General features: G+C 35.9%; 2 protein-coding genes across 2 annotated transcripts; one reads left to right on the forward strand and one right to left on the reverse strand.

Annotated features, from left to right (window-relative positions):
• Positions 1 to 15948, forward strand: LOC128996739 (transmembrane protein 41A-like). The gene is made up of 5 exons (XM_054422193.1): positions 1 to 220; positions 4989 to 5144; positions 12787 to 12948; positions 13640 to 13778; positions 15549 to 15948. The coding sequence occupies exons 1-5, from the start codon at positions 125 to 127 to the stop codon at positions 15755 to 15757; spliced, it is 762 nt and encodes a 253-aa protein (XP_054278168.1). The 5' UTR covers positions 1 to 124; the 3' UTR covers positions 15758 to 15948.
• LOC128996737 (ubiquitin-like modifier-activating enzyme 5) lies at positions 15054 to 27908 on the reverse strand. The gene is made up of 10 exons (XM_054422191.1): positions 27681 to 27908; positions 27090 to 27257; positions 26076 to 26211; positions 21606 to 21689; positions 20610 to 20722; positions 19330 to 19516; positions 18346 to 18473; positions 17841 to 18049; positions 16493 to 16684; positions 15054 to 15688 (listed from the first exon to the last, which is right to left on the reverse strand). The coding sequence occupies exons 1-9, from the start codon at positions 27692 to 27694 to the stop codon at positions 16494 to 16496; spliced, it is 1230 nt and encodes a 409-aa protein (XP_054278166.1). The 5' UTR covers positions 27695 to 27908; the 3' UTR covers positions 15054 to 15688; position 16493.
• Between the last annotated feature and the right edge of the window lie 65 nt (positions 27909 to 27973).

Below are 27973 nucleotides of genomic sequence, written 5' to 3' on the forward strand. Positions count from 1 at the left end.
CTACACTGTAGGTTATGTCAAGAGGGAACTCTTAATCAAACTTTTAAGTGTCCAATAATTTCCCAACAAATATTTGAAGCTTTTAAACTCAAAAGTGTGCAATACAATTATTCAAGGAACATCAATGAGTTCTATATTTTACGTTGTGCCTATTGTTACACTAGCGACTTTGTGGTTATACTTTTTGACATGCATTTCTCCTGAAGTGTCAAATATTTCCGTAAGTTACCCTCGTTTATGAAATAGCATAGCAATACAACCTATACTAGCTAACTTTTGTGAAATCAGGAATTTATAGGCTAGGGTAGGTCTACTGGGCAAAACTTGCACATCCGACTAAGCTAGCTTAGGCCTACATTGTTGTATTACATTGTTGTATTGCCAAACATAGACAATAGTATCACTTGTCATCAAATATTAATCTTATTACTAGGCCTAAGTTACGTAGACCTATTGATTGGTAGACTTCTGTATCTGTTGGCACAAACAACCGAATAAAAATATCGATCGATTACCGTATTCGATATATCGTTTGGTTAGTTAGGTAAGGTTAACCTAACCTAACCTAACTAACCAAACGATATATCGAATGAAACGATAGAATAATCAACGGTTGTTTGTACCAACAGATTTGGAAGTCTAGGCCTACCCCTATTGATTGTAACAATGGATAATATGACGGATTGCAGTCGGATTTAAAGTTTTACTGACTATCCTTGAGCCTAGACTGAAGACTAAACTTACTATCATATTCCATCGTAAAAAAAGGTTTCACTCAACACCCACTAGACTAGGCCTATTTCCTTTATAAAATTTAAACACACTGATGGATTTGGACAGCCTTCCTTGATTTGTTCTATTACAATCCTCATAATAATGCTAATTAAACACTAAGCTTGGGATACAGTAACTTAAGCCTATGTAAGTTATTCAATCACAGTCTGCTCTTTTTTTGGTTAATACATTTAGTGGCCGCCCATGTTATGTGGCGGCGATAAGACCCTGAGGGCCCCCGCAAGTGTGTTCGCCAGGCCCCCTCTCCCAATAACTTTTAAAACATTATCACATGTATCACCATCTAAACTTGCACTTAAGCTTGGCACGGCATCTCCCGAGGCAACTAAGCTTTCATGATTGTGCCAAACTCGTGAATACTTCCCGTAGTCATGGAAGAAACATTATCATAGTCTACCATGATTGCAACCAAACCGATGACATCATCAGATAACAACATCAGATAACAACATCATCGTCTCCTGCGTTCACAGCCCAATCCCTAATATCTCCCACGACCCATGGTGGCAGGAAATCTTTTTTCCGACATCGTCCCCCGCGGGGAAATGTTTTCGTTGATATCCGCGATCGCGGCAAAAGCGTAGGCCTAATCTTTCAATTTGTGAGTGTGATCCTCAAGGACATAGGCTTACAGCTTTTACTTTTAATTGGGCATTATTGTATTAAGCGCTGAAAAATGGGCTCGACCTTGATTTTCTGACTTTGTGTTTGATCTCTCAAGCTTGTAGGCCAAGCTCTGCTCTGCTCGAAAATCGACATTATATAAAAATCAATAGTTTCCAAAGTAAACCGATCTGATCTGGCCCGAGGCCCATCTGACCCTGACTCGAACTTAAAAAATCTAAAGTGCAGCCAAAAATTCTTCTTTAAAATTAATGAAAGAACGGAATTATTTATTAGCTAGTCCCCTAGCCACCTAGGTTGATTCACCGATTTGATCGTAAAAAACTGTACAAGTTCATTTAGTTGAATCAGCATAGAGGGCCCTCTCTGGTGTGACCCGCCGGGGGCTAGGAGAATTAACATTAATTTTTATCATCCTAGGCCGGTGGCCACATTGGTTCTAAATTCGGCACTATTATGGGGCCTTCACACAGTCCACGAGAACAGTTGATACAACCTGCATGACTGATGACAATTCTTTTACTTAGGTTGATAGAGAATTTTAAGCCTATCGATCGGAAAAGTAATAGTGTCAGTTTAGCTGTTGTAAACTACTTGTCCTAGTGCTCTTACTGGTATTAACAAAATTCCGTCCTAAATAACATAATAATTCTCTTATAAATATTATTATGAAAGGGGGCCTTTGTGGTTGAGGCTGTCGCACAATTGCGGGCCCGTGTCCCAGTCAAATTTCCCAAACTATCCCGGTCAAGGCTTAGGGCCCCCTAGCTCGCGGGCCCGTTATCACCGCCACTGTTATCATCCGTCCTCACATTGTTTGAATGAACCCTACACCCTTATTTAAAGTTTGAATTACGACCTCAGTGTAGCCCGGTCATTCATGGAAACCTGTAATAAGTTATGAGACTACCTCTTCTAAGGCTGCGTAGTCCTACATTTCTCTTCATGTTGTTAGCTTGTGTTTCCTGGGTGCAGTGGGACAGGGAAGATAGAATAGCAAAACCCTGTCTCTCTGTTCTGTAGCCTACTGTACTAAGAGGGCCCCGATGAAATATGTGCTGTGTCACTACTTATGGAGCGCTATTATACAACTACTTTCTTCAACGTTAATAGTACACATTAAGTTATAGTGCATTCCGTTAAATATTTCCATCATGCTTTTCTTTACAAATACTTATATCCAAGTTCATCTTTGTATTAAAGGGGTGTAGGCACCTGAACCAGGCTGTAATCCAATCACAATCGCTTGACCTGTCCGTTCTGGGTTGGTGTCGATCGCTTCCGCATCATACCGTGCATAGCCAAACTGTTCACGTCAAATTGTTAGCTCTATCACTGTCGCTGTCAAAATGTATCGTTTGTAGGTTAAATTAACATTTAATTTAACTGTCATAACCTAACCAAACCTGCTAATAATGAAAAATTGAATTAAGGTTTAATTACTTATCAAAAAAATAGTTCTGTTCATAAAATAAAATTACAAATGCCTAAAACTCAACTTTATAATTTTTCAATTATAATTTTAATTAGGCCAAATTAAAATATACTCTGAAGCAGACTTGGCTTGTAGGGGTGTATGGTAGGTTCAGACGGAATGCTAGGTTCAGACGGTCTGTGGACGGAATGCTAGGCAAAGAATTTCAGACCTTGCTCAGAGCAATGGCAGAACGCCTCACAGAAAAATGGAAGAAACCTTACAGTTTAGTGATGAACTGGATAAGGGTGAAAACCATCTGTGCGACGTTAAGGGCCAGCAGCATGTGTCTAAGGAGGACAAGAAAGAAGTGGAGGACCCTTAGAGAGTTCGAAGATGGGGCTGGAGTACCAGCTTCTTATTAATTTAAATAGAAAATGTTTTAATTTCAAATTTTTAATTAAACTATAAACCAATATTATAATAAGTCCTTAAAAGACTTTTATTATTTTTCCATGTCCAAATTGTACTATTATTTATTATATTAAAGTATTTATTGTTTTTGACCTATGCATGGTACCACCCTTGTCGCCAGCAGTAAATTTTATGCATGTTTTTGGCACAAAATATGCACTGCAAGTTTTACTTACATATTATTAAAAGATCTTTACCTATCGTATCTGAATTTGGCTAGAGTTTTAATTAAATATTTGTTTCCCTTGTAGGTTACTCAATAAACATCAAAGGACTTTAATGGCGTTGAGTTGGAGCAGATTTTTAGTTTGTGCACATCACTTTTTATCTGTGTCCGACTTAATAAATGATGGATGGTCATTGTTTAAAAAAGACAATCGTACCCAGTCACCTGAAAATTGTTATCTTGTAAAAAAGGAAATCAAACAATTACCTTCAGTTCTTCTATCTCAGCAATGTCCTGATGATTGTGAAGAGAATTTAGATCAAGACCCTTTGAGTGCAGAATGTAGTAAAACAGAAAATTTAGTTTGGGAATACCACATTTTGTACAGTCCAAGTTATAGTGTGCCCGTTTTGTATTTCAACGTTAGAAACACAGCGGGAAAACTCTTACAGCTTGAAGAGGTCTGGGCAAAACTCAATGTGCCGAGTGAAGTTCTTTCTGAGAAATGGAGTTTTGTCACCCAACAAGAACATCCAATAATGCTCCGTCCTTTCTTTTTCTTACATCCTTGTAAAAGCTTAGAGATTTTGAAAGTGAGTGAAAATTCCAAGTTGAACCCATTGGTGACCTGGTTAAGCAGTATTGCCAACATTGTACATCTAAATGTTTCCCTAGACTACGGAAAAGAAGTGGAATTATAGGTGTGTCTTTGTCAATTAATTATTTGTTTACTTGAGTTAGTTTCTGAGAGTGTATTAATTATCAATGAATTACTGTTATGGTATTGTTTAGAATTCAAGACAGGTACGGAGGGTTTCTTTGGTAAACATTTATGATTTCCTGTCTGTATTGATACTTAAAAAGCAAAATAGCTATCTTAGAATCAGAAACTTTATTGACTCAGGAGTAGGCTAACTTGCTTTTGTGTTATATATATTTACAACTTTTGCCATCAGAAGTCAACCGTTTTTAAGTATCTTTGGTACACTCCTGGCATAACATAAAGAATTCTCCGCTCCTGCGTTGAGTGGGTTTCATAATTGACTTGGGATACTCAACCACCTGTAACAAGTTTTATTGTTTTTTTACTCAGTAAGGACCTAGCCCTAGCCTATTTGAATCACTGTCTTCTCAAGGAATCCTTATGACAAGATTCCTGCTTTTGAAGTAATATTTTTTCTTTTAGTTTTTCATAAAAAAACATTAAATTGTTAAGTTAATTAATAAGTTTTCATTTCAGTTTCTCATTGTATAAAGGACACTGTATTAGAAAGAAAATTGTATTGTACTATACCCCATTTTATTGGCATATCTGAATGGAATTACGATTAAGTCTGTTTCTAATCTAAACTGGCTTCATACGTAATTATGGGAATTAACTGTTATTTCACAGTAGTATTCTCCTAGATTTGAAAGTTTAATTGTTTCATGCCATTTATTCTGATTTATTAGTAGCTATAATCTGTAAAATTAAGCATATTTAAATATACCATAAAAATTTTTGATTTCTTTCAGGGTAAGCTGAGTTTCCCTACAAGTCTCCTAGAACTGAAGGACCTGGCAACTTTATTAGGATCCTACTACAAACAAAATAGTTTTTATGTTTTTGTGCTATTCTGTAGCGCATACTTGTACAAACAAGCATTCATTATTCCTGGATCTGTTTTTATGGTAAGCTTGAAAACATGTAGGTAAAAAAATGGTATCATAAGTAGCTGGATTGTTTTTTTGTTTTTTTTTTATGCTAGCTCTACAATGAAACGTTTAATAAAAAAAATCAAAAGATCTTTAGAAAAGTCAGTTATTTTTCAGTAGCGCCTTAAGATTTTAAACTTAAGAGTCCTTGGAGGCTGGCGGCCATCTTGAATTCGGCCGCCATAAGAGCAATGTTAATTTGTAATGGTCGCTGAAGAGTTATTTACCATCCTAAAATATTGTTTCAGGTACCAAAATGATCGTAATTTAAATATCTAGTACACCATGAGATTAGAAATGTAGTTTGTTGTTTTGTAATCGTTTGATGACCAAAAAACAAATAATAAAACAATAATTAAAAATTTTAAAAACCTTTTCTTTTTTCAAAGTTTTTTTTTTCATAGTGTACTTAAGAATTTAGTTGTTAGCACTCTGCTAAATTTTCAAAGCTTTAGGAGTAAAGGTAAGATGGTAGTGAGCGTTTTAATGACACGTTGTTACGTTGGTTGCTACCCGTCTCACGGCAACTGGAAGTACGCAGCTAGTTCCAGCTTTTTCCGCGAGACAGCGGGCCTAATCGTTTGTTCCTGACCTTGAACTGCACGTGTTACAGGTGTTTCTGTCTCAATCTCTCAGTATAGAACGATTCAAAAAACCAAAATAAAGCAGCGGAGAGTTTGCAATGTAATACGCATCTGTGTCAGTAGTGTTAAACGTAAACTGTGCAAATATTTTTCATCGTGCATCTGTTTTGGTTTTAGCACAAGTGAAGTGAATAATTGTATAGTTAAAATGTTATACGGGTTTTAAAACTTGTTTTTATTTGCCCTTTATTTTTTTTCAACTAACAGAACTAAAGGTATGATTTTAGTTGCTTATTGTGTTAACAGTGTTTAGTGTGTTAGTCATGGGGAATAAACGGAACAAAACTCGTAGACTGAAATGTCGAAACGGACAACGGTTTGAGGAGTGGCGAGTGCTAAAAAGCTTCGATTTAGCTAAAACCGGAATCGGTAAATTATCTAAAAGTAGAGGCAGTGATCAAGACAATCAATTGTACAATGTTACTAATTTAAGTGAAAATTCCACACCTCCTTCAGCTTCTGATAGTATGCTTGCCATTGAAAATAATGGTCAAGGTCAAGTAGATACCCCAGTTCCCAATGATCTTGTCATTGAAAGTGATAGCTCTCCTGGTGAAAATTCTGTCGAACCTTTGTCTGGGAGGCGTATTGTAGACATTGATTATTTTTTTAAAAATATTGTTCAAATGGGATGTCACGGGGAACAGTATGGTTGTACTCTACGCAACATGGTGTATTCGCAAGAAGTAATTAGGGGGTTAAAGTCGGGGTTTGTTTTCGTCTGCAATATGTGCGGCTTTAAGTACACATTATGGAGTGAACCAGAAAAAGAAGGCTATATGGATGTAAACACAGCTGCCGTGGCGTCGGTGATGAATATTGGAGGAGGATTCACCAGTTTGCAACAGCTGATGTCTGGTATGGAGATACGTTGTATGAGTGTAAAGACATACGAACATTATCACTCGACAGTGTCACGGGGTTGGGAGGAGACAGCGATGGTAGAGATGAAGTTAGCAGGGGCTGAAGAGGCAGCTCTGGCTAGACAGCGCGGAGACGTGGACAAGGAAGGTGTTCCATTCATCACAGTTGTTGCTGACGGAAGCTGGGCCAAGCGGTCATATCGCACCAACTACAACAGCTTATCCGGAGTGGTAAGAAGCCATATAATTGCATTTATGCTTTAAATAATACATAGAGTGTTTAGTTATGCTACATCTAATGTTTTAGCCAAAATTTCCAAAGGACCTAAGTTGACCTGAATTACAGTAGTCACAGCTATTCAGCGAGACTGTGGGGGTGAGCGAGCCGTTATTCTCAGCACGGTTAGTACACACTCAAGGGTCCGCGCCCCCAGGCTAGCTGCGACTACCGTACTATGGTGTGGCTTATTATAAAAATAAAAAAACTCGTAAAGGCCCGCCGCACAATGGAGCGAGGCGAGGAGCAGGCGAGGTGCAGGGTAGGTGCAGTTAGTTGGACTCTATTAGCTATCCGAAAAACTGTAAAAAATGTTTTTGAAAACGTGATTACACGAAAAAAAGATTAAGCCATGGAGATTATGTTTTAACTAATGAACTGCCAGAGTGGTCTTTTAGAAAATATTTTTGAGTGAACAAACAACAGTTTGATGATATCCATAACTTGATTAAAAGTGGCATTAGTGGAAAGGAATGCAAAGCTCAATAACTTATAACCATCTGAATAAATGCTCCATTTATATATATTTCACTTACAAAACACTAGAAACCCAACGCAGGCGCGAGCGAAGGGCAGGAAAACTGTATTCCAACTACAACGCCGCGGAGGCCTGACAGAGGCTGCAGCTGTGCTGCGCGGAGGCTGCGCGCAGCCTCTGCTCAATGTGCGGTGCTCCATTTAAACAATTGTATTACAGAACAGCCGCGCCTCGCCTGCACCTCGCCTGCACATAGCCTGCACCTCGCCTCGCTCCAATGTGCGGCGGGCCAAAAGGTTTTCACAATTTCATACAAAACTACATAATCTTGGTTTATCCTGTTATTGACTAAAATACACTATTTTTGCGGTACCTTGGTATTATTCGGATGTTACCCTTACAGCGCACTGCGGCGCTTATGTTAGGTTGGGTAGTCATAAATATGTTTGTCGGACGTTCTTCGTTTCGTTATGAATTGAACGATACCAGATAAGTCATACTTTTGCCCGCCAAATCCCCTCAAAGTTGGCCAAGGTCATGGTCATGCCGTTGACCTCGCACATCATCTGTCACCACCTGTATCTGGGTGTGATTATACATCGATGGGTCTGTGTCCGGAGTGAATTATTGCCATGCACTAGGTTTATTTTGTCTCAATAATAAGTGACGTTCTTTTGGACGAAACCAGGAAAGCAATACAAATATATTTATGATAACTCAACCTGAAATAACCGCCGTAGCGTGCTTATAAAAGTGGGCCACAAAAGTCGAAACCCGAAACTCGAATATGAAAATTAAACAGCGAAACCAGTTTACTTAGTTGAGGTTACAAATAAATTAAGATAGGGTACTTAGTAATACAATTTTTTTATTCAATCAAAACTGATATAAGAAAATGAATTAATCTCACTAATTTCTATGTCTGAACGGGGGTTAGAATTCTGGGAGAAAAAAACCGGGGAAAATTAAAAATATTGGGTAAAAAGTTCAAATTAACTGATTGGCAATGTGTATCGGCAAGTAAAGAATACAGGGATACAAAATAATAATAAATAAGTTTTGTACGGCAGTTATTTGGGTAGCGCTAAAAAATACCCTGCACATTCAGCGTAAAAGAATTACCGTGGAAATAAAATATGAATAAAATAATACAGTTAGTACTGTACTACAAAACGATTTGTCATTATAATATATTTCAAACATTAATCAGTGATGCGACACCTCCTTAGTAAAAGTGGTTGTTAGTAATGGGATAAATAATACTAAAAACTGCTGTAATTTGTGAATATTATAACGTATAGCCATAGTAACTATTTTCAATTTTCCATTCCAGGGAGCCATTGTGGGGTATCACACGAGAAAGGTTCTTTACTTTGGTGTAAAGAATAAGTACTGTTGTATGTGTGCTCGGTACACTGGGAAACCTATGGACCCACCGCCTCATGCCTGTTTCAAAAATTGGGACAAAAGTTCTAGTAGTATGGAGGCGGCAGCAATTGTGGAGGGCTTCCTTTGTAGTGTTGATATGCATGGCGTCAAGTATAAAAAAATAGTAGCGGACGGAGACAGCAGCGTTTACCAACGGATTTTGGAAGTGCGACCTTATGACAACATGCAAGTCGAAAAGATCGAATGTAGGAATCATTTGCTGCGCAACTTTTGCAATAAGATAAAGGAAATAGCTACAACAACTGACAAAGATCAAAACACCGACAAAGCGACCCATTGCAAACAAAGAAAAACCATCAATTCATCAGTCATGAGATTGAGAACTGCTGTTACCAAAGCTATTGCATACAGGAAGAAAGGAATCTACACTATAGAGGAAAAGGCTAAACAGTTGAGAGAAGACATAATCAATGGGCCTAGCCATGTTTTTGGTGAACACCGTCGTTGTAGTGAACTCAATTACTTTTGCAAAAAGACTGTTCCTGATGAAATAAATCACGTTCCTGTTATGAGGCAGTGTGGACTATACCAGAAAGTAATGGCTGCCGTTGAGGCGCTTGCCGATCAGAGCAGGCATCTTATTCAAGATATTGACAGCAATGTTGCAGAACACTATAATGCTGCGGTAGCCCGATCTGTAGGAGGGAAAAGGGTGAACTTTTGCTTGAAAGGTTCTTACCAAGCTAGATGTGCTGCAGCAGTGGTACGTCACAACTCAGGACGCTCCTACTATAGCCTATACAAAACCATGTTTAAGAAAAGCCCGGGAAAGTTTAGCAAACAATCCGAGGAACGAGCTAGAAGATGCGTTCTTTTGGCAAGATTAAGGAGAGCTCAAAAACCTAAAGCTCGGCGTTCTTTAATGACAAACACGCATGATAACAAAGATGAACATTATGGACCCCTGTGTAAAAAGCCCGACTTAGATGCAGATGTGTATGAACGAAAGGTTGCAGATCATATGAAAAGCCTCCAGTTACCTGAAGAAGATCGACGTAGACTAGAAGAAAACACGAGAGATCAGTGTAACAGTGAGCTGTGGCGAGAAGAGCGGAGAATCCGTCTTACAGCGTCCATCTTTGGAAAGGTGTGCAACAGGAAAGTGTACTCAAACTCTGCCCCTGTTGTGTCTGAGATTTTATACAATTTCCCCAAAGACTGCCCAGCCACTAGGTATGGCAGAGATATGGAACAGGAAGCCAGGAGGGAACTATCGCTTGAATTAGGAAAGCCCGTAAATCCTTGCGGGTTTTTCGTAGATGAAAATCTTCCCTTTTTAGGGGCAACGCCTGATGGCCTTATAGGTGATGATGGCATTGTTGAAATTAAGTGCCCTTATGCAGGAAAGGACCTATCACCCGATGATGTAATTAGTAAAAAAGTAGGGGAAGTAGGTAAAATGTTTGTAATGGACAAGCATTCCAAAAGCTTAGTGGTAAAACCAAAGCACAAATACCATTACCAAGTGCAAGGACAATTACATATTACGAAAAGAGATTTCTGCGTATTTGTGTTATGGACACCTGTTGGTATGAAAAGATTCATAATTAACCGGGATGACGACTTCTGGCGAGTTGAAATGGAATCTAAGTTGACAGATTTCTACATGAACTGCCTTTTACCCGAATTAGTGGACCCAAGAAAACGTAGGAGTATGCCCCTAAGAGAGCCTTTGTATATTTTGGAAGCGCAAAAGTCAAGGGAGGAAAAGAAAGAGCTCGCAAAACCACTGCCATGCCTGTAGAGTCTGTAGTATTTTGTAAATAACTCCACATGAACCATTTTACAGTATTGCAACGTTATTTGTGATTTTTTGTATTGTAATAATGAGTTATTTGTTTTGTAAAACTTTGTATATCTGTATGAATATTGGTTTTATACCGATATTTTCGAATTTGTATACTTTATTTAATACTTGACTTGTTGTTTAAGATTGTCCGTAGTATTTTGTAAATAACTCCAAATGAACCATTTGACAGTATTGTACCCTTATTTGTGATTTTTTATTTTGTAATAATGAGTTATTTGTTTTGTAAAACTTTGTATATCTGTATGAATAGGGGTTTTATACAGATATTTTCGAATTTGTATACTTTATTTAATACTTGACTTGTTGTTTAAGATTGTCCGTAGTATTTAGTAAATAACTCCAAATGAACCATTTGATAGTATTGTACCCTTATTTGTGATTTTTTATTTTGTAATAATGAGTTATTTATTTTGTAAAACTTTGTATATCTGTATGAATAGGGGTTTTATACAGATGTTTTTCAATTTTTATACTTTATTTAATACTTGACTTGTTGTTTGTTGAGCGTCTGAAAATCACCCCATGATTATTGATGTTTTAAGAGCGTTTCATATTTCTCATTCCACAATTTTGGTCACTTGAACTATTTTACATAATTATAGATTTCATTTTCCAACATGTATAGCCTCCGGATTACCAACATACAATATAAGTGGTTTAAATACTTGTACAGTAATCCAAATGTTAATTTGGTTAATGCAAGTAAGTTTACACTTACGTGTAAGCTTCATTTATTTATGTAGCCCTTTTGTGTATAGTTGTTAATTATTTGACAGTAATTTTAAATATTATGTTTCCTGTAAATAATAGTGTAACGATTTATATTTCATTTTAATTTATTACAAAATGTCACAGTGTATATTAATAACAATGTTTTTCAAATATACAAATTATTTAACCAACAGTTCGAAAAATAATGTTTTAAGCTGTAGAGCTGAAATAGGGTAGCCCTTACTGTATGTCATGTTTCTGTAAGACTAAATGGGAAAATATATTATTTTGAAAACTTTTTGCTATGTATTGATTGATTTACATAATAGGCCCACATCATAATTATTTGTATCTTGTATTGTATTATTTACGCAAATATGATGACTAATAAAATGTAAATACAAAAGTTAGCTGTTCGTCAGACAGTAAACATAAGTGGAAAGTGAGCCATTATTACATAATATCATTGACTATATATACCTACAGTAGGTATATATAGTCAATGATAATATTTGAGACCATTATATGTTTGAAGTATGAGATTTATCGAGCACTTTAAATAAGGCCGAGAATATTTTAGACCCTTTTTCACTCGCTCTTTGAACGTTACTTTTCGCTACAATACATAAATACTAAAGATTTTTAATAACAAAAACCAGAGCACAAAAGAAAGAACTCAATTAAATAGCTGTTTATACAGTTAATAGGTACATTAAAAACCGCATTGAATTTTTTAGGTTATGACTTCAATTTGAAGTTGATATATTCTTTGGTTGTACAGTTTTGGTTGTTAAAATTGAAATAGTTGACTAGTTGACAAAACAATAACAAGTTTTTGTTAGTTTACGTTCGAAAAAATCAAAAAAGATGGTTAACAATACTTTTGCATAGTACTAAATTTTGTTTGACTGCAGCTGGAACACCTAAACATAAGTGAGAGTTGAGAGAGGAACACAGCAACACAGCAGCAGTTCAGTTACAAAGGTTGTACTGTTGCTGTACCGAGAATGTGTGAGTCACTACCATCAGTTTCCCTTCCCACAGGTTCCGCTCGACAACCATTCTGCGTTTAGCGCAATTGCCGCGCGTCTACGTAGTTCTCTAGACGGCTAAGAGAAAGCGCCACCGCCGCGTGTAGTTCTCTAGTTGACCGTGTGACAGCGCGTAAGTCGATCTCGCTGGCTGGGCTAGGCTCCAACGACTCTTAAATCCATTATTCCTGTAACAGCTTAACTAGCATTTTTTTTTGTGTTTCTAGCTCTGTATTTGTTGTCAGTGACTAAACTTCATTGTATCCACACTGATTATCTTTGCTAAGATTCAACTTTACTGTATCCCTAATATTTTCTTTGTAGTTTCCATTACTGAGTTATTATTTTCCTACAGAATGTTTTGGCGGGAGCGTTGTTCGGAGTTTTGAAGGGGTTCCCACTGTGTTGTCTACTCACTGCCTCAGGAGCCACTGCTTGTTATCTCATGTCTCGAGCTTTCGGATCTTCAGTGCTCCAGCAGTACTTTCCCTCACAGATCAAGTTTCTCAAAGAAAAGGTAAACTGTATTTGTAAACCCGCTCATCCAAAATCAAATGGTTAGGCACGTTCAATAATTTGGCACTGCACTAATGGCCAAGACAAAATTTGAATGCTGCTTTAAGCCATATTAGCAAATTCAGGTGAATCTGAAGCCATCGTCAGAGACGTCAAGAGAATGGCAAACGTTTAGTTGCACTCAATAAAATATGAGGGCGTTTCATTTCATTCATTTTGAACACTTTATAGACCTAAAAAACATTAATAAAACTTGAGAGAAAGTACAACCTGTTTGGGAATAACACAAAACACATTGGGAATAAATGGGCTGCCAACTATTTCCTTCTGAAAATTAGTGCTATTACTGTCCCACAGTAACGAATATTTTTAGAAGACATTCAGTAATTAGGCACTATCAATAATCTGGCACCAACAAGGTAACAAACTTGTCAGTTTAGCTAATATCTACTGTAGTCATCACTTGTTCATTCGAACACTGTTACAGTATTCTAGTGTCGCAATCACCATCTCAGAGCAAATAAATATTGAACAAGATAAGTGGTGGTTTTTATTAATGACCAATGTGGTAGTTCTCATACAAAGTATATCCTCTATCATGTCAATTTAAAAAAAAAAAATCTATGATATTAGGCCTACAAGCCTACCCTATTGTATAAAACAGTTTTGCTCATGTCTTGATGTTTTTGCAGGTAAGCCGCAATTCAGACAGGTTAGTTTACTACCTCCTGTTTCTAAGGCTGTTTCCAATGTCGCCCAACTGGCTCATCAATCTTCTCTCCCCCATTGTCGGAGTTCCTCTTCACGTCTTCTTCTTTACTGTTCTTATTGGTGAGTATTGTGTTTGTAGTACATGGAAACATTATATACGAAAACCCCTCTAATCCATTGTTTACAGCAAAGTGTTAAGGTAAACTTACCTTAAAAATAGTCTGAGCAATGAAACATTACAGTAGACAATTGCTAACTAACATTTGTGACTTTTGCAATGCCAGGTGACTGAACGTCTTCTAAAAATAGCCTTTATTGCCGCTTTGATGTTTACTGATCGCTCCTGACTCCGACAGTTGCTCTGACTCTTTCGATCACACCTGAATATTTCAAATGCTGATATAGCTCAAAACAGCATTCAAAAAAATGTTCATAGAGTATTCAACAGCAAAATTAGTGATATACATTTAAAGAAGTCTAAATAAAAGTACAAGTTAATAAACATTTTCGCTAAACATATAAGGAAAATGTTAAATGAATGTTTCGTGATCGTTTTTATTCAAAATTTCATTTCTCGGTTAACCCATTGGCGCCGACTTACGAGCGTTACTCGTACGGCCGCTGCAGGCCCGGAGGCCGACTTACGAGAGCCGCTCGAGTCACCGCTAGGCAGCGCCATTTTTTATTTAGTTATTATTATTTTTCGCCCTTTTTGTTTCTTCTTACTATTATAATGTTTATAAATATCTTGCTTCTTGATTTGCGTATATACTCATTTATTTTAGCGAATAACAAACAATTTTGTGTTGCCATGGAAACCACATATCACCAAAAATCAGCTGCGGTAAGGTAAACAAACAATTTAAAAAAAATGTTATTACTTATAAAAGTACACAACTTTTGATTTTTCTACGTAGGGAATCGATCGACCTTTATAATAGTAGTGTTATTTGGTGTCTGGATTAATCTTGGAATTTGTATATCAAGTTTACTTTCAAAATTTTGTTTTTAAAATTTTTATTTTTATAATCTTTATTTATATATATTTTTTTAGTTTACAACTTTGACTATCCAATTAACACTTTTCTGTAGACAATTTTACTGTGAACAAAATGGTGAAAGAATTATTAATTTATTACCTAAGGGTTTCTTCCTATAGCAGTTAGAGTAAAAGTGTACAAATTCGGTAAAATTAATTGCCGCCAGAGGGTGCTGCAGGTAGCGGATTAATTCCTTTCCCAATGGGTTAACTATGTTAATTTTCTAGAATTTTTACTTTTGACTATTTGGATGTAACTTTTAAGGATTTTAAATTATTTGCTCTTAAATATTTTAATCTCTTTAATTACATTTTAAAAATACAAAATATATGCAGTTCACAAAATGCTTGAAATAACAATACAATACTATTTAAATAAATAAAAAAATACTTGTAACATCACAAAGTAACACGTAGATTCAATAACATTAAAGCATTGGGGAATTTTACATTGTAAAACAATTTTAGAGAGTTTAACCCTTAACCTTTTTCATTTGGATTTTTCATATTAATTTTAAAACGTATTGAATAAAATTATTGTGCTGAGATAGAAGGTAAGTGCTTCTATCTCAGCACAATAATTTTATTCAATATGTTTGGATAGGTCAGTTTAGTAAGGCCTTGTATAAGGATTCATCTTCATCATGTGTATATGGTTAAAGATACTTTAAGTGCCTGCATATTTTATGTGATGGGGAAACCTTACATTAACTTGACCAAAATTGGATCTATAAATGTTTAAATTTGTTGCATTATCATTATAGTTTCATGAAGCTACTTAAACACACAGGACTTTTTTACAAAAATAATTATTCGTTCTCACAAAATATAATTGAGTTGTTGGTTTGTAGGTCTGATGCCGTACAATTTCCTGTGCGTGCAGGCCGGTGGAATGTTGGCAACCCTGAGGTCAATGGATGACGTGCTGAGCTTCACCACACTTCTACAGTTGGCAGCAATGGCTGCCGTGGCTCTCGGACCGAGTTTCATCCTAAAGAGGAAACAATCTTTCAGAGACTCATTTGACACGTCAGAAAACTCTGAGAAGAAAACACTTTAGTGATATGTGACGCTGTGACGGTTAATAACATGATTTTCACTGTGACATTCCACGATTTTAAATATTTTATTATTTTTCACGCTGGACTGATTTAATCTTGGAGAGTTTTGTGATGTGTGATTTGTTATGTGTACCACCTTGTTACCTGTTTGTGATAGTTTTTTTCAAGTACAACTTTTTCTAACAAAGTAGTGATGATGCCTAATTTTTTAACATAGTCTATAGTTTCCTCGGCTGGCTTAACTTAAGATAAAGTTAAGGCTCTATAGTTTCAACTCTCAACACCCTTCTGTGGATTACAAATACGTCTTAAAACTTTCTGGAAATATTTAAAAACACAGAAATAATTAAGGAAGGACAAGTTTTGGAAACCATGAGGGATTTTATATTTTTAATGCAATGGTTTAAACAATTTTAATCGTATTTATAGTAATTGTAAAAATATAGGTAACTTACTGAAATATTTAATTAACTATATATATAATAATAATAATTATATAAATAATGAATGTTTTAACTTAACCACCCATGGAAAGCTCTTGGTTTTTAGGAACTTGATGATGGGAATATTCTAAACTAGGGTTCAAATCTTAATTGTGCAACAAACCATATCAGCTTTAAACAATTGAAATTTTGACAAAATTTAGACCACTGACGGAGGGTAGGCTTAATCCGTAGCCAAAAAAGTCATATTTACGTAGTCCAGGGCCTATCAGAATGAATATTAATACTTACTTTACATAGCCTTCATCTGAGCCATCAGATCGTCGAGGCTGACTGCTGTGTCAGTGACAGTGTCTGCGTTGTCTGTCTGTGTAGATGACTGTGGGACAGAGTACGCAGCCCGAACCCCCTCCACTAACCCCTGCACTGCAGGAGCATCGTCTTGCAGCTGTTCTGCTGGCGTCTCATCCACTAGACAGATACCTACAAACATTTAAGACTTGTGTAATTAATCAAATCAAGTGACATTTGGGATTTCAAATTCATTTTGTTTTTGTGATTAGGTTATTTTTTTATCCACAAATTCTAAAATCCTTAAAATATTTTTTTTAAACACATTGCAACATACTTTGTTTTGGTGTTTACTGTTTTTCATTTAAACTAATTTAATCTGTGAAAACTTTAATTTTCCTACTTCAAAATTATATAAATTCTTATACAGAACTCAAGTTACCCAATCTCCACCACCCGGATTGTTAACCATCGTAATCACTTCAAGATGAGAAGTTGTCCATTCAAAATGAAAAATTGTCCATTCAAAAAGAAAAATTAACACTTTTACAGAATTTTTATAACACAACCGAAACCCTGAGTCTGTTAGACCCCGTTTGAAAATAATGTACCCCGCATAGAAAGAAACCCACAAACCGAAACCCTGGGCCTGTGAGACCCCGCTTTAAAATACACTAACGCTGGGCTTCTGAGACGGGCATGTTATGAAAAGACGACCTGCCAAGGTCAAGGCACTCAAGCAAAATTAGCAAACAATACATCAACAGGTAGGGGAGGAAAAGGTATTGGGGGAATGGAATCCCGCAAGTAAACAGTATTGCCAACATGTGTTTGTGAAAATTCTTTTGGGTCTGTCAGACCCGGGGTTTCGGTAAGTGTTAAGCTAGTTGCAGTTTTTGCTGTTATTTTAGACATCCGATCATGTGATGAGTCTATGATAGTGTCTTATCGATTGGCAGGCGATTAAGTTAGGCTATAATTCCCTTGTCTTTCTGATTTTTTACTATTCGGCTGGGTTCAGCTCCATTTATCTCAATGTCATGATACGCCTCTAAATCAAAGGAGTTAACGGGTTTAAGGTTAGGGGTTAATAAAGGTTTAAGCTACCTGTTGTCTGTCAAAATGATCATGTTGTAGTATAATTTACTATAGCTGATTCAAATTGTCATAAATGGAGCTCATTTTCAGGTTTGAATGCCTTACTAATGATTTCTAATGGTGATGTTCTTCATCACTGACCCAGGAGATTTAAATAAAGCGAAAAATACATAAAAAAATTAACAGACATGAAACTAGATTTAATAAACTGGTCGACCAGATTATTAACACGTAACGTTCCTAAACTCACCCCACTCATTATCCTCGTGCACCACAGGTTTCTCCTCCTGTTTGCTAGCGACAACCGGAGTGACTTCAACTGGAGGTTTGGCAGCTTGTTGAGCTCTGCAGTAGCTGTCATCACATCCTGTGTTGGGTCTGAGCTTCATCTGGGGGAAGAAATCTGTCAGAGCGTTGTATCCGAGGTACCACGACACTTCTCCAAACTTCAACAAGTACCTGGAAAACAGATTAAATGGATTAGACAGGACTAAATGGGTAGCATGGATAGTTGCTGCATGTATATATTTCTTGCCTAGTAAGAGATTGCTTTTCAGAGAAATTTCATTAGGCCTATAAACAACCCCCTCTCTTCAGCTCAACTTTCAGTGACAGTGATGTAATATACATATATAACATTTGCATAGTGTACAGTATATGTTTCTTGTGCCAGATGGGACTTTTTGCATTCAACTAAGCCTGCTATCCTCACAAACTCCTTAAAATATTCAATATCTGCCGTCTGGAAGACTTACTTGAGAGTGTTTTGAACTAAGAATCCAGCGACGACTCCCATTGTAGTGGGTAAACTAGCTGCACACACTCCGTCTTTCTTCAATGTCCTCTCATCCACATTAGAGGCGACAATTAGTGGTGGGGCACACTGTGGAAGAAAAAACAGATATTGCTTGAGAATGAGAATGAGAATGATTTATTTCCTGAAAGCATAATATGTGCTTTATAACAATGTATATGTTAATTAATATCAACTTTTTTACCCTGACCATATTCCTTCAATAAATCTCTTACGCAAATAACTCATTTAAGTGCACAAATTAAAATAATATTTTATAGAGTAGGACACCAGTTAAATTACATGTTATCACCTAAGTGTTTGTATCAAACAACGTTAGGGGAAGAATTTTCTTTTATGTAAGCTTACTAAACTATTGATGGAACAATTTTGAAAAGTACACTCTATATGCTTACAACAATAAAAATACATAATCATCCAACCGTTCAAGTAGCAGTACCTATAACAAAAATAGAGGTACACAAGACAAAAAATTCAGGAAATATCTATTTATCTTTTCGTAGGAGGATTTGAGTACTAGTGGGATTGTTTAGGGGTAGAATCTTAATATTATTGTAATTTCAGAAGACATCTGAAAGTTTCTACAACTGCTTGTAGGACATAATCATGGCTACGCTGCAATATTGGAAGATGATAAAGAATGCACTATTATAAATCATAAATGATTTTAATTCCACCAAAGTTAAGAGAAACAACTAAAATCTTATAAAAGCATTTTTATAATAACTTGTATTCTGAAATCAGTATCTAGCTAGAGATCTCTCAATTACAGGTAATTTAAATGGTACGCTTTGTAATAATTGAAATAGATAAATTTGTTTAAAAAATTAATTAATTAAATACTTTCAATGAGGAGCTAATGATTCCTTAGTTTGTTTACTAAAAAATTTAAAATTAATGTTTGCAAAGCAAAACTTATACAGACCGCAAAGCAGGCGCTTTCCCCCGGCACTATGAGCTGTATATGTCCAGAGACAGCGTTTTCAGAGACACCCGACTCAAACCACGTCTGTCCCAGCTCATTACATGCTGTGTTGATAGCCATCCTCGCCTCGAAGTTATCAACACAGCTGAGCACTAGGTCTACTGCTCCTCCAGTCAGGCTGCCGTGACTGCAAACATTACAAGATATTGTAGAGATAAGGTGTGTTGTACCCTGACGTCCAACGTCCAATATATCAGAACCTAAAAATCAAAATTTCCAATTAAAACTATATTGCATGGTAACTGAATAAAACATCTGAAAATTATCACTTCCAAGTACCCTGGCAAAGGGGAGGAGCTGGTCTAGTGGTAGAGCGTGGGACTTTGAGACTTTGACGGTCCCTGAAGTCCCGGGTTCAAATCCTACCAAATCACAGATGGATTTTGTCCAAGTGAAAATGTCACAACCCCTAGGTCTAGCATGAATTAATGTGAAAACCATCCTTAGGGACAAAAACAAATTGGAAGTCAAGTTTAGAACTACTTTTGTTTTGGGCTTTTGGTAGACCAGTAATGGTCTAGGTTAGTCTGATCAAAGGATAAATTTTCTAAAACATTGTCTCCCCGGCTAGAAGACATCACTCTAAATTGATGGTTCTAACCCCTTCTCGGTCAGGTCTAGTGTGGAACTCATAAAGTTTAACAGTGTATGGCAGAGCCTAGCAGGAGAGATCTAATGAATTGTGAAAAGGTTAAATAACAATTATTTTTTTAATAGTTTGGATTTTTATGTTCATAAGATAGGAGAAAACATTATAAAAAGAGGCATAGTTAAGGTTAAAAATGGTTAAGGTAGGTGAACCTATCAAAGAATCCCCATCATAGTAAATCCAGTGTTGCACACCGAGATTATTGCAAAGGTGAGTGAGCAGAATCTGGAGAAAACCTCAAGCAGAATCTCACGCCTATAAACATCGCTATCTTCAAAGCTACCTAGGTTGGATTGTTATTGGGCTCTTGCTAGTTCAAATTCAAGATCATCTTGGATAATTTGAATGTCACTGATTCAATTCTTAAAAAATGCAGTAAATGTTCTGGACCTGGACCCAACTGTTCTTGATCATTGGGTGCCAGAAATGTCCCTGGCTAAAGAAATTATTTAAATTAGACACAAAACCCCGTGATAAAGCCTCTAAGATATCTTGCAATCATTTGTCTCCCTCCCTTTCCCAATTTAGTCCCCTCACATGTACAATAGCTATAAAACCATTTCAAGCTTACCTTATTCGGTCCATGAAGTGGGCGAAGTTGTCCATAGTTGTGATGTTGTAATTGTGAGTCTCAATGGTGACGTCAGGGTTTATAAACGTCAAAGTGTTTGCAGCTGCTTCTACCTGATAAAAAATATTAAGTTCAGTTCTCAGTTTTAGGTTGACAGTAATTTGTCGTTTTGGATAGCTTTTAGTTATCAATTCAAAACTAATTTTAAAAGGCTCTTCAGTTGAATAGTAGTAAGCCTGGAAGATAGATAGCTGTTACACATCCGAAATGATGATTGTTAGCTCAGTTTATTCAATGACGCAGTCATCGCCTGAAGACCTAGATGTGACCACAGAGAAGTAAAGTAATAGCTATTTACATTACAAGTGTAGTAAGAGCGTTTTTACATCACGCAGGTGAATGTTGTGCAACGAGCGAAGGCGAGTTGCATAATTCACCGAAGTGATTTAAACATGAATTCACATGAAGTGATGTAAACACGCTCTTGCGTAACGTGTAACGTACAAGATTTTACCTGACCCGACAATATTCAGGAGGTTACGAGCAATATGCTTCATTATCAATTTCACTCATCTTCTAACAGTAACGTTCATTTACAAACAAAAGCTAGGTTAGGAAAATTCTTCAAAGCATAACAATAAAATTCAAACACACAGCTGATTTCTAGCGTTGAACGTCGTTGGCTCCATAGAAGTATATTTTTTAAGTTATCCACTCAATGTTATTTAAATGGGTTTCATTACATCACCGAGTGAGTTTTTTTCAACTTTACATCACTCGAGAAGTAAGGAAGTTGTATACATCACGCTTGGGATAGGGAAGTTTAACATGGCGGGTTAGGCAAATATATTTATATTACTTCTCTGTGATGTGACTATCTACTGTGACCGTGGGAGGATATTATCTAGATTTCTAATAGATTTTTAGTATGTAACAAAAAGTCACAATAAAAAAAACAATGATTTTAAGAGTTACAGGGTTCTAAGCCAGGCTTACCTTAGAAAGGCCCGACTGATGTGGCTGGAAGAATAATCTGTTCATATTGGCAAGTTCAACCTTGTCGTAATCAAATAAAAGTAACTGAAACAAAAGAATTGGAGCCTGTTAAAAAATTGTGGACTAACACTAAAACATGACTAAAATGTTAACACATAATATTGCTTGATTTACGTTGGGAAGAATTAAAATTTAAAATTTGTTTAAACACTTTTAGTTTTGAATAATGCGGCTAATTTACAAAAGGACAATTAGAAACAAGATGTCGAGATTATTAACAAGGAAGAATGTATTTTAAGTTAGAAATTATTATTACTTGGATGCATACTGATTTCACATCACTTTATTTACCCTATTTTTTCCTTTAGTTTTGGTTTTGGCAAAACTGACATTACAACTGGCATTTTTTTGGACTTGTCTAAAGCCTTTGACAGTGTAAAGCACTCAATTTTATTACAAAAATTACAATCTTTAGGAATGTCGAAAAATTCTCTAAATTGGTTTCAGTCATATCTTTGTGACCGCAGTCAGTATGTCGAAGTAACGTTCCTATCAAACTCAAATAAACTTATTAGTATATCTTCAGAAACTCGGCCTGTTAAATTTGGCGTCCCACAAGGTTCAATATTAGGTCCTCTGTTATTTTTATGTTATATGAAAAACATGGAAAATGCCTTGTTATTCCAACCTAATTCAAAATTAATTTTATATGCCGATGATTCAAACTTGAAATTATCATCAGAGACTTTGGAAGAAGCTGAAGTAAATTGTAAACTAGAATTAGAAAACATCAATAAATTTCTCAAGGATAATAATTTATTTTTGAATGTAGGAAAAACTAATTGTATTAATTTTAAAACAAAACAAAACAGAAATAAGAGAAAACCAGTGATAGATTTGAATTCTCAGCAAATTATAACAAAACCAAATGCTCAGTTTCTTGGCTTAACTATTGATCAGCATCTAGATTGGAATAACCATGTGGACAAAATTTTACCAAAAATTAGTTCTGGAATATTTGCTTTGAGGAAAATGTCTTTTTATTGTAATATTGAAACAATGCGTAAAATCTATTTTGCATACATACATTCCCATATTGCTTTTGGGATTTGTTTATTTGGAGCAACTTCAAAAATTAATCTTGAAAATATATTAAAAAAACAAGAATATGCAATTAGAATAATGCTAAAACTACAGCGTGATGCCTCTGTGAAAAAACACTTCGTTGAACTCAATATTTTGACAGTCTACGGACAGTATATTTTTGACTGCATTTTAATGGCAATTAAGAAAGCTGATTCTCGTCCTTCAGATTATATTTCAACCCTTCATAAATACAATACTCGACATAAAGACTCCATAATAACATATAAACATCAAACAAAATTTTTTGAAAAGAAACCTTCCTACATCGGTCAAAGATATTTAAATACAATTCCAAAAGAAATTAAAAAAGAAAGTAATAAAAACAAATTTAAAAAAAGATTAAAAGAATATCTGATTAAAATAGCTCCGTATTCTTTTGAAGATTTTTTCCACCCATCACAGTCATAATGAATAGGTACATAAACGCTTTTTCAGTCTCCTGCATAGAGTGGATGAGATTGTCACTTAGGCTAGTTTGAGTTGTTGTACAACCTGACACTATTCGATGTATATATTGTACAAAATAATGAATAAAGAAGTTTGAATTGAATTGAATTGAAAAAAAGTAAGCAAAAGTATAGCAAAGTAAATTATAACACATTGTGTTATAGATCTTAACTCACCTTGATTGGGCATTAATTAAAAAGATCTTATGTAAAGAATTTGTCAGTAAAATAAATGACATCAGCAATCTGACACATACTTTCTCCCATTGGCTTGTCTGTCAACAATTATAATCAAAATCACTCAAGCTGTTTTTTTTATCAGACTTTTTAATTGAAAAATCATATAATTTACAATAACCTTAGAACCCTAATTTTACAGCAATGGAGGTTGTAGTCTACTGTTTTGTTAAAAGGGCTATTATATCATATTAAATTTTAATCAAAATCTTTTGGGGCATTTTTGAGAAAATGTTATTTCTCCTTTAGGCTAGTTTATAGATGTTTATTGGGGAAATCACACGAAATCTAAATTACAAAAAACGCCTGGGAATACCATGACCTACATAAGTTACCAAATTTTTTTTTAAATCGGACAGCAATTCTAGTCTCTAGTTCTTCACATCCACACACACACAAACATCACTACGAAAATCACTTTCTTGAGATCAAGGGAACCCAAAACGGATATTATACACCCAAAACTCAAACTTAAAAAGGGTTAAAACAATACTTTCTCCATAATTACTTACTATGTACCTTAGGCCTACTACAATAGGGGGAGAAAATAAAAAAGCTTCATGTAATTTCACTTCATTCTAAATTCGACCAGCATTCAAATTACAATTAAAATACATTTACAAAGAAATTTGCTTTTTTAAGTATAATAAAGTTATTAATTTTGACCAAAACCTTAGGTTAACCAAGAAATTTACCATGGATGCACACATAAAATTAATGAGAACATCAATATAATATTGTAGAATAGTACTTGTGAAGGGAAGTGGTTTATGTCACTCTTTGAGGAAGACCAACACAAAAAAGTAGAGCATTAAATTTATACATGAAACAACCTGAGTCATTTTAAATTAGACAAAACAATCAACAACAAAAGTATAGATAGCAAAAGTACTGTATATAGGTATGATTAAATTTTACAGGATTAGAGACAAGTCAATTTTTAGAGAGAACTCGACTCCAAAGTACAAGGAAATTGCAAATATTACGAGATAGTGAAAATCCTTTGTTAAAACAAACGTTTATCAGCTAGAAACACTTTTGATCAAACGAGAAAACAATTGCAATTTCATTTCACAATTATTCTTTTATTGGAAGTGTCAAAAACAATCTCTCAAGTTGGTTGTTTAAGACACTTAATAGCTTTCTATCATCTTGATAAAACTATCTCAAAGATGACCTGTCATAATGTTACTATTAGTGCCACTTGTTTTTAGAACATTAATTTCACGCAATAACAGAGTGGGATTAAGTAATAGGAATATCTAAGAATTGAATAAAGTTTCCCTTGTCTGTGTTTGTGCCTAACAATTATTTTTCTTGGTGGATAATTACGTTGGATTATCCTATAACTTATAAAAAAATACAAGATAAAATAACAATATTTAATATTGTTATTTATCTAAAGGAAAGGAAACATTTTATCCACTCATGCTGTAATTGGAATAACATGTTGCAGTATTCTAATCTTTTATTCATTCACTGTAACACCATTATCTATATCAATAGGTAGGCTACTCTGTCAGAAGCCAATTGGGAGGCGGAGGTAGAGGCTAACGCATACCAATAGTGGTGTGATGTCCGTCATTTTGGTTGGCCATAGGGCCGGCGCGCACTATCCCGACCACGACCACGACCACGACTCAAATGGATACGGCCAGTTTAATAGTAGGCGTAAATGGAATAGCACGCACTGGTCGACTGGTCGGATCCTGGTCGCACAACCAAAGTCTATGCCGTTTGGTCGGGCCCAACTCGCTGGCTGCTACAGCCAGAAATAGCATACAATGTAATGGGACGACACGCACTAACCCCGACTTGTCTCCGACCCGACCAGTATACCTTCAGTATTCCTTGATCAATCACACGGTGGGCACTTGTTTTTTGTGTGGTTTGTGAAGTGACTTCTTTAGTAAAATGTCGCAGGATTTTGACACTGAGAGTTTTATTATAGCTATTAAAGAAAGGCCCTGTTTATGGGATCTATCAGCACATTATGCCAACAGAGGGATGAACAAGGAAGCTTGGGAGGAGATCACTCTGATGTTCTTTGGACGTGATGACGCTACTCAGAAGGAAAAGTCCCAGTTAACATTGGATGTTCTTCCGCTTAACGTACCTACAATAGAAATGCACCACAGCAACTACTTCTTCAACATCCATCTTGACACTGAAGTTAGTAAAACATTCGTTGCATTAGTCGGGTCGCATGGTGAACAACAAAGACCGGTCGGGCCTTTGGTTGTGGTCGTGGTTGGGATAGTGTGCGCCGGCCCATAGTTCATCAAAATTGGAGAAAACTACACTCCCAATGCCCCTTCTATTGTTATTCTGTGTTTGCTGTATTAACATGGTATTCAAAATCACTAGTTTATTACCAGTGCTTACTTACTAGCTGCTCATGTTTAGCTCACGCTATAGTAGGACCTCTAATATCCGGCCTCAGTTTCGCTTGGTTTATCTGATGGCTACTACTCTATAGCCAATATCAAAACGTACATCCCACGGCTTACAGTTGCATAGATGCACGCACTAGATACTCAGTGCCTGGATATGAGGGATTTTATGTTATCAGCTTCTTGTTAGTTAGCATCGTCTAACATAGGCTTACGCCTGTCAATCAAAAATACATTTAGTTACTCACTTTACCGATTCCACAGCGAGTAAGCATCTCAGCAGTGACACTTCCAACTCCGCCCACTCCAACTACAGCTACAGTAAAGTCTCGGATCTTCTCATAGTTGTCTACAATACCCATACGTTTTAGGGCCATTAAACGGCTGCAACAAACAAAAGGTATTGTTATAGGTTATCAAATAATTTTTGTTAGGCTTTTACATCTATGAAGTAGGACCTACTGAAACTTCTCATCATATATGAAACATGCTGCCTAATGTTGACAGCTGCTATTCTAATGAAATTCAATGAACCATTAAATGGATAGGCTACATTTTGGAACTATGTTCAGAGTAGGAGTAAATCCTTTTTACATGTGCCTACTTGTATTGTCAGGGTAAAAAAGGCAATATTATGACCAAGATGTTTATTATTTACTAAACAAAAGGTCAGAATTTTGACTAAGAATATGAGATACCAGCTACGATCTAGTTGGTTTGCAGGATTCAACTACATCAAGCCACCACTTTTATATTTCTTTACTTAAATCGTTATAAAAATCCAGGAGATAATTTCTGCCTAAGGCCAGACATTCAACAAGACAAAAACTTAGCCAAGTATGAGATTATTCTACCACCAGAATGGTTAACTAACGACGAAAATGGTATATAAGACTTCATGAGGTATTTTTTAAAGTGCTGAGATCAAACTGCTGCCGCACCCTAATATACGGTACCTTACTGTTGCTAACCTAGTAATTAGCGTCCCAGACTTTGGTGCAAGGAGAATAAGATCGATTCTCGGCACATCAAAAATTATCCATTATACGCCTGCCTTATGTCAAGCAGAAGTCCATGGAATCACATAAGCCTAGTCCTAGTCTAACTTAATACTTTAAAACTCTATGATATGAACTTCCATTTGAAAGTCATATATATACTGTTGTGATCATAAATGCTACTGTAACCCCCAAGTATAACCACGAAATTATTCATACTACTTTACACTGTAAACTGTAAAATTCTCTATCCATATGGCTTACCTGTAAGGGTTAGAATCAACAACTTCAGAAGACATTTCAGCAATTTTTTGTCTTGTAGGTTGCACATGTTTTGCTTTTTCGTTAGCCAACTCAGTTTCTAGCTTCTTTATTTTGGCAAGCAATTCTTCGTTTGTAGACATTTTAAAAGTATTCGATTTTCTTTTGTAGCTAAAACAGAACTAGACTAGAACACTACTTCTAACCTCAACACTAACAATTTGTGACAGACAGCTCCAACGTCAACAAGTTCCATCACCATATGTTTTTTGGTACACAGACGACAAACGTGTCACAAATACGTGGCAGTTGTACCAGCTGTTTTTTTTTACCTATCAAACGACAATAATAAAGGAGCACCATGTAATACAGACATAATAATGTAGCACTGAATTATTGTATACTTTTTCAAACAGTAACTCCAGACTACGTCATATTGTGGTTTAAGGTATCGAATCTTATCTATAGCTATAACACTCAAATAAGTGTTTATATCGTAAATTATTTGTGTGATTATTCAGATTATCTTAAACAAATCCCTAGCATAATTCAAAATATTTTGACTCTGTCGTACATTATTACTTTAAATCATACCAATTATTTTTCATTGCATCCGAGACCAATTTATCCACAAACTGAAACGCTATCACAGTGGCAGTGGTTGCATTGTTTACAAGCGCGGCGTTTTGAATTGAGATAAACAGACGCGTAAGTTACAACCTGTTTTCGATATTATCCTACATTTTTAACAAACCATTCTTTACACTCTTTTCTCCACGATTTTCACATAGTGAGTTTCGCGCATGACTTATTTACTTATGCAGTGTCATATTTGTCATTGGATCCACTTATCAGGCGAGTGGGAGAGGGACAAGTCACGTGACTTC

Source organism: Macrosteles quadrilineatus, unplaced genomic scaffold (genome assembly GCF_028750875.1).
Source record: "Macrosteles quadrilineatus isolate MER2022 unplaced genomic scaffold, UCM_ALF_1.0 Scaffold_6__1_contigs__length_79288215, whole genome shotgun sequence".
NCBI classification, from domain to species: domain Eukaryota; kingdom Metazoa; phylum Arthropoda; class Insecta; order Hemiptera; family Cicadellidae; genus Macrosteles; species Macrosteles quadrilineatus.

What these genes read in the sequence shown, in the direction of transcription:
- LOC128996739 (XM_054422193.1), top strand. Translation starts at nt 125, where the DNA reads ATGAGTTCTATATTTTACGTTGTGCCTATTGTTACACTAGCGACTTTG. An exon ending in TTCCTGGATCTGTTTTTATG is followed by an intron (nt 5,145 to 12,786) that starts GTAAGCTTGAAA and finishes ATTTTCCTACAG; the next exon opens with AATGTTTTGGCGGGAGCGTT. An exon ending in CTTCTTTACTGTTCTTATTG is followed by an intron (nt 13,779 to 15,548) that starts GTGAGTATTGTG and finishes GTTGGTTTGTAG; the next exon opens with GTCTGATGCCGTACAATTTC.
- LOC128996737 (XM_054422191.1), bottom strand. An exon ending in TTAGTTCAAAACACTCTCAA is followed by an intron (nt 18,050 to 18,345) that starts GTAAGTCTTCCA and finishes TCTGTTTTCCAG; the next exon opens with GTACTTGTTGAAGTTTGGAG. An exon ending in GCACGAGGATAATGAGTGGG is followed by an intron (nt 16,685 to 17,840) that starts GTGAGTTTAGGA and finishes AAATGTTTGTAG; the next exon opens with GTATCTGTCTAGTGGATGAG.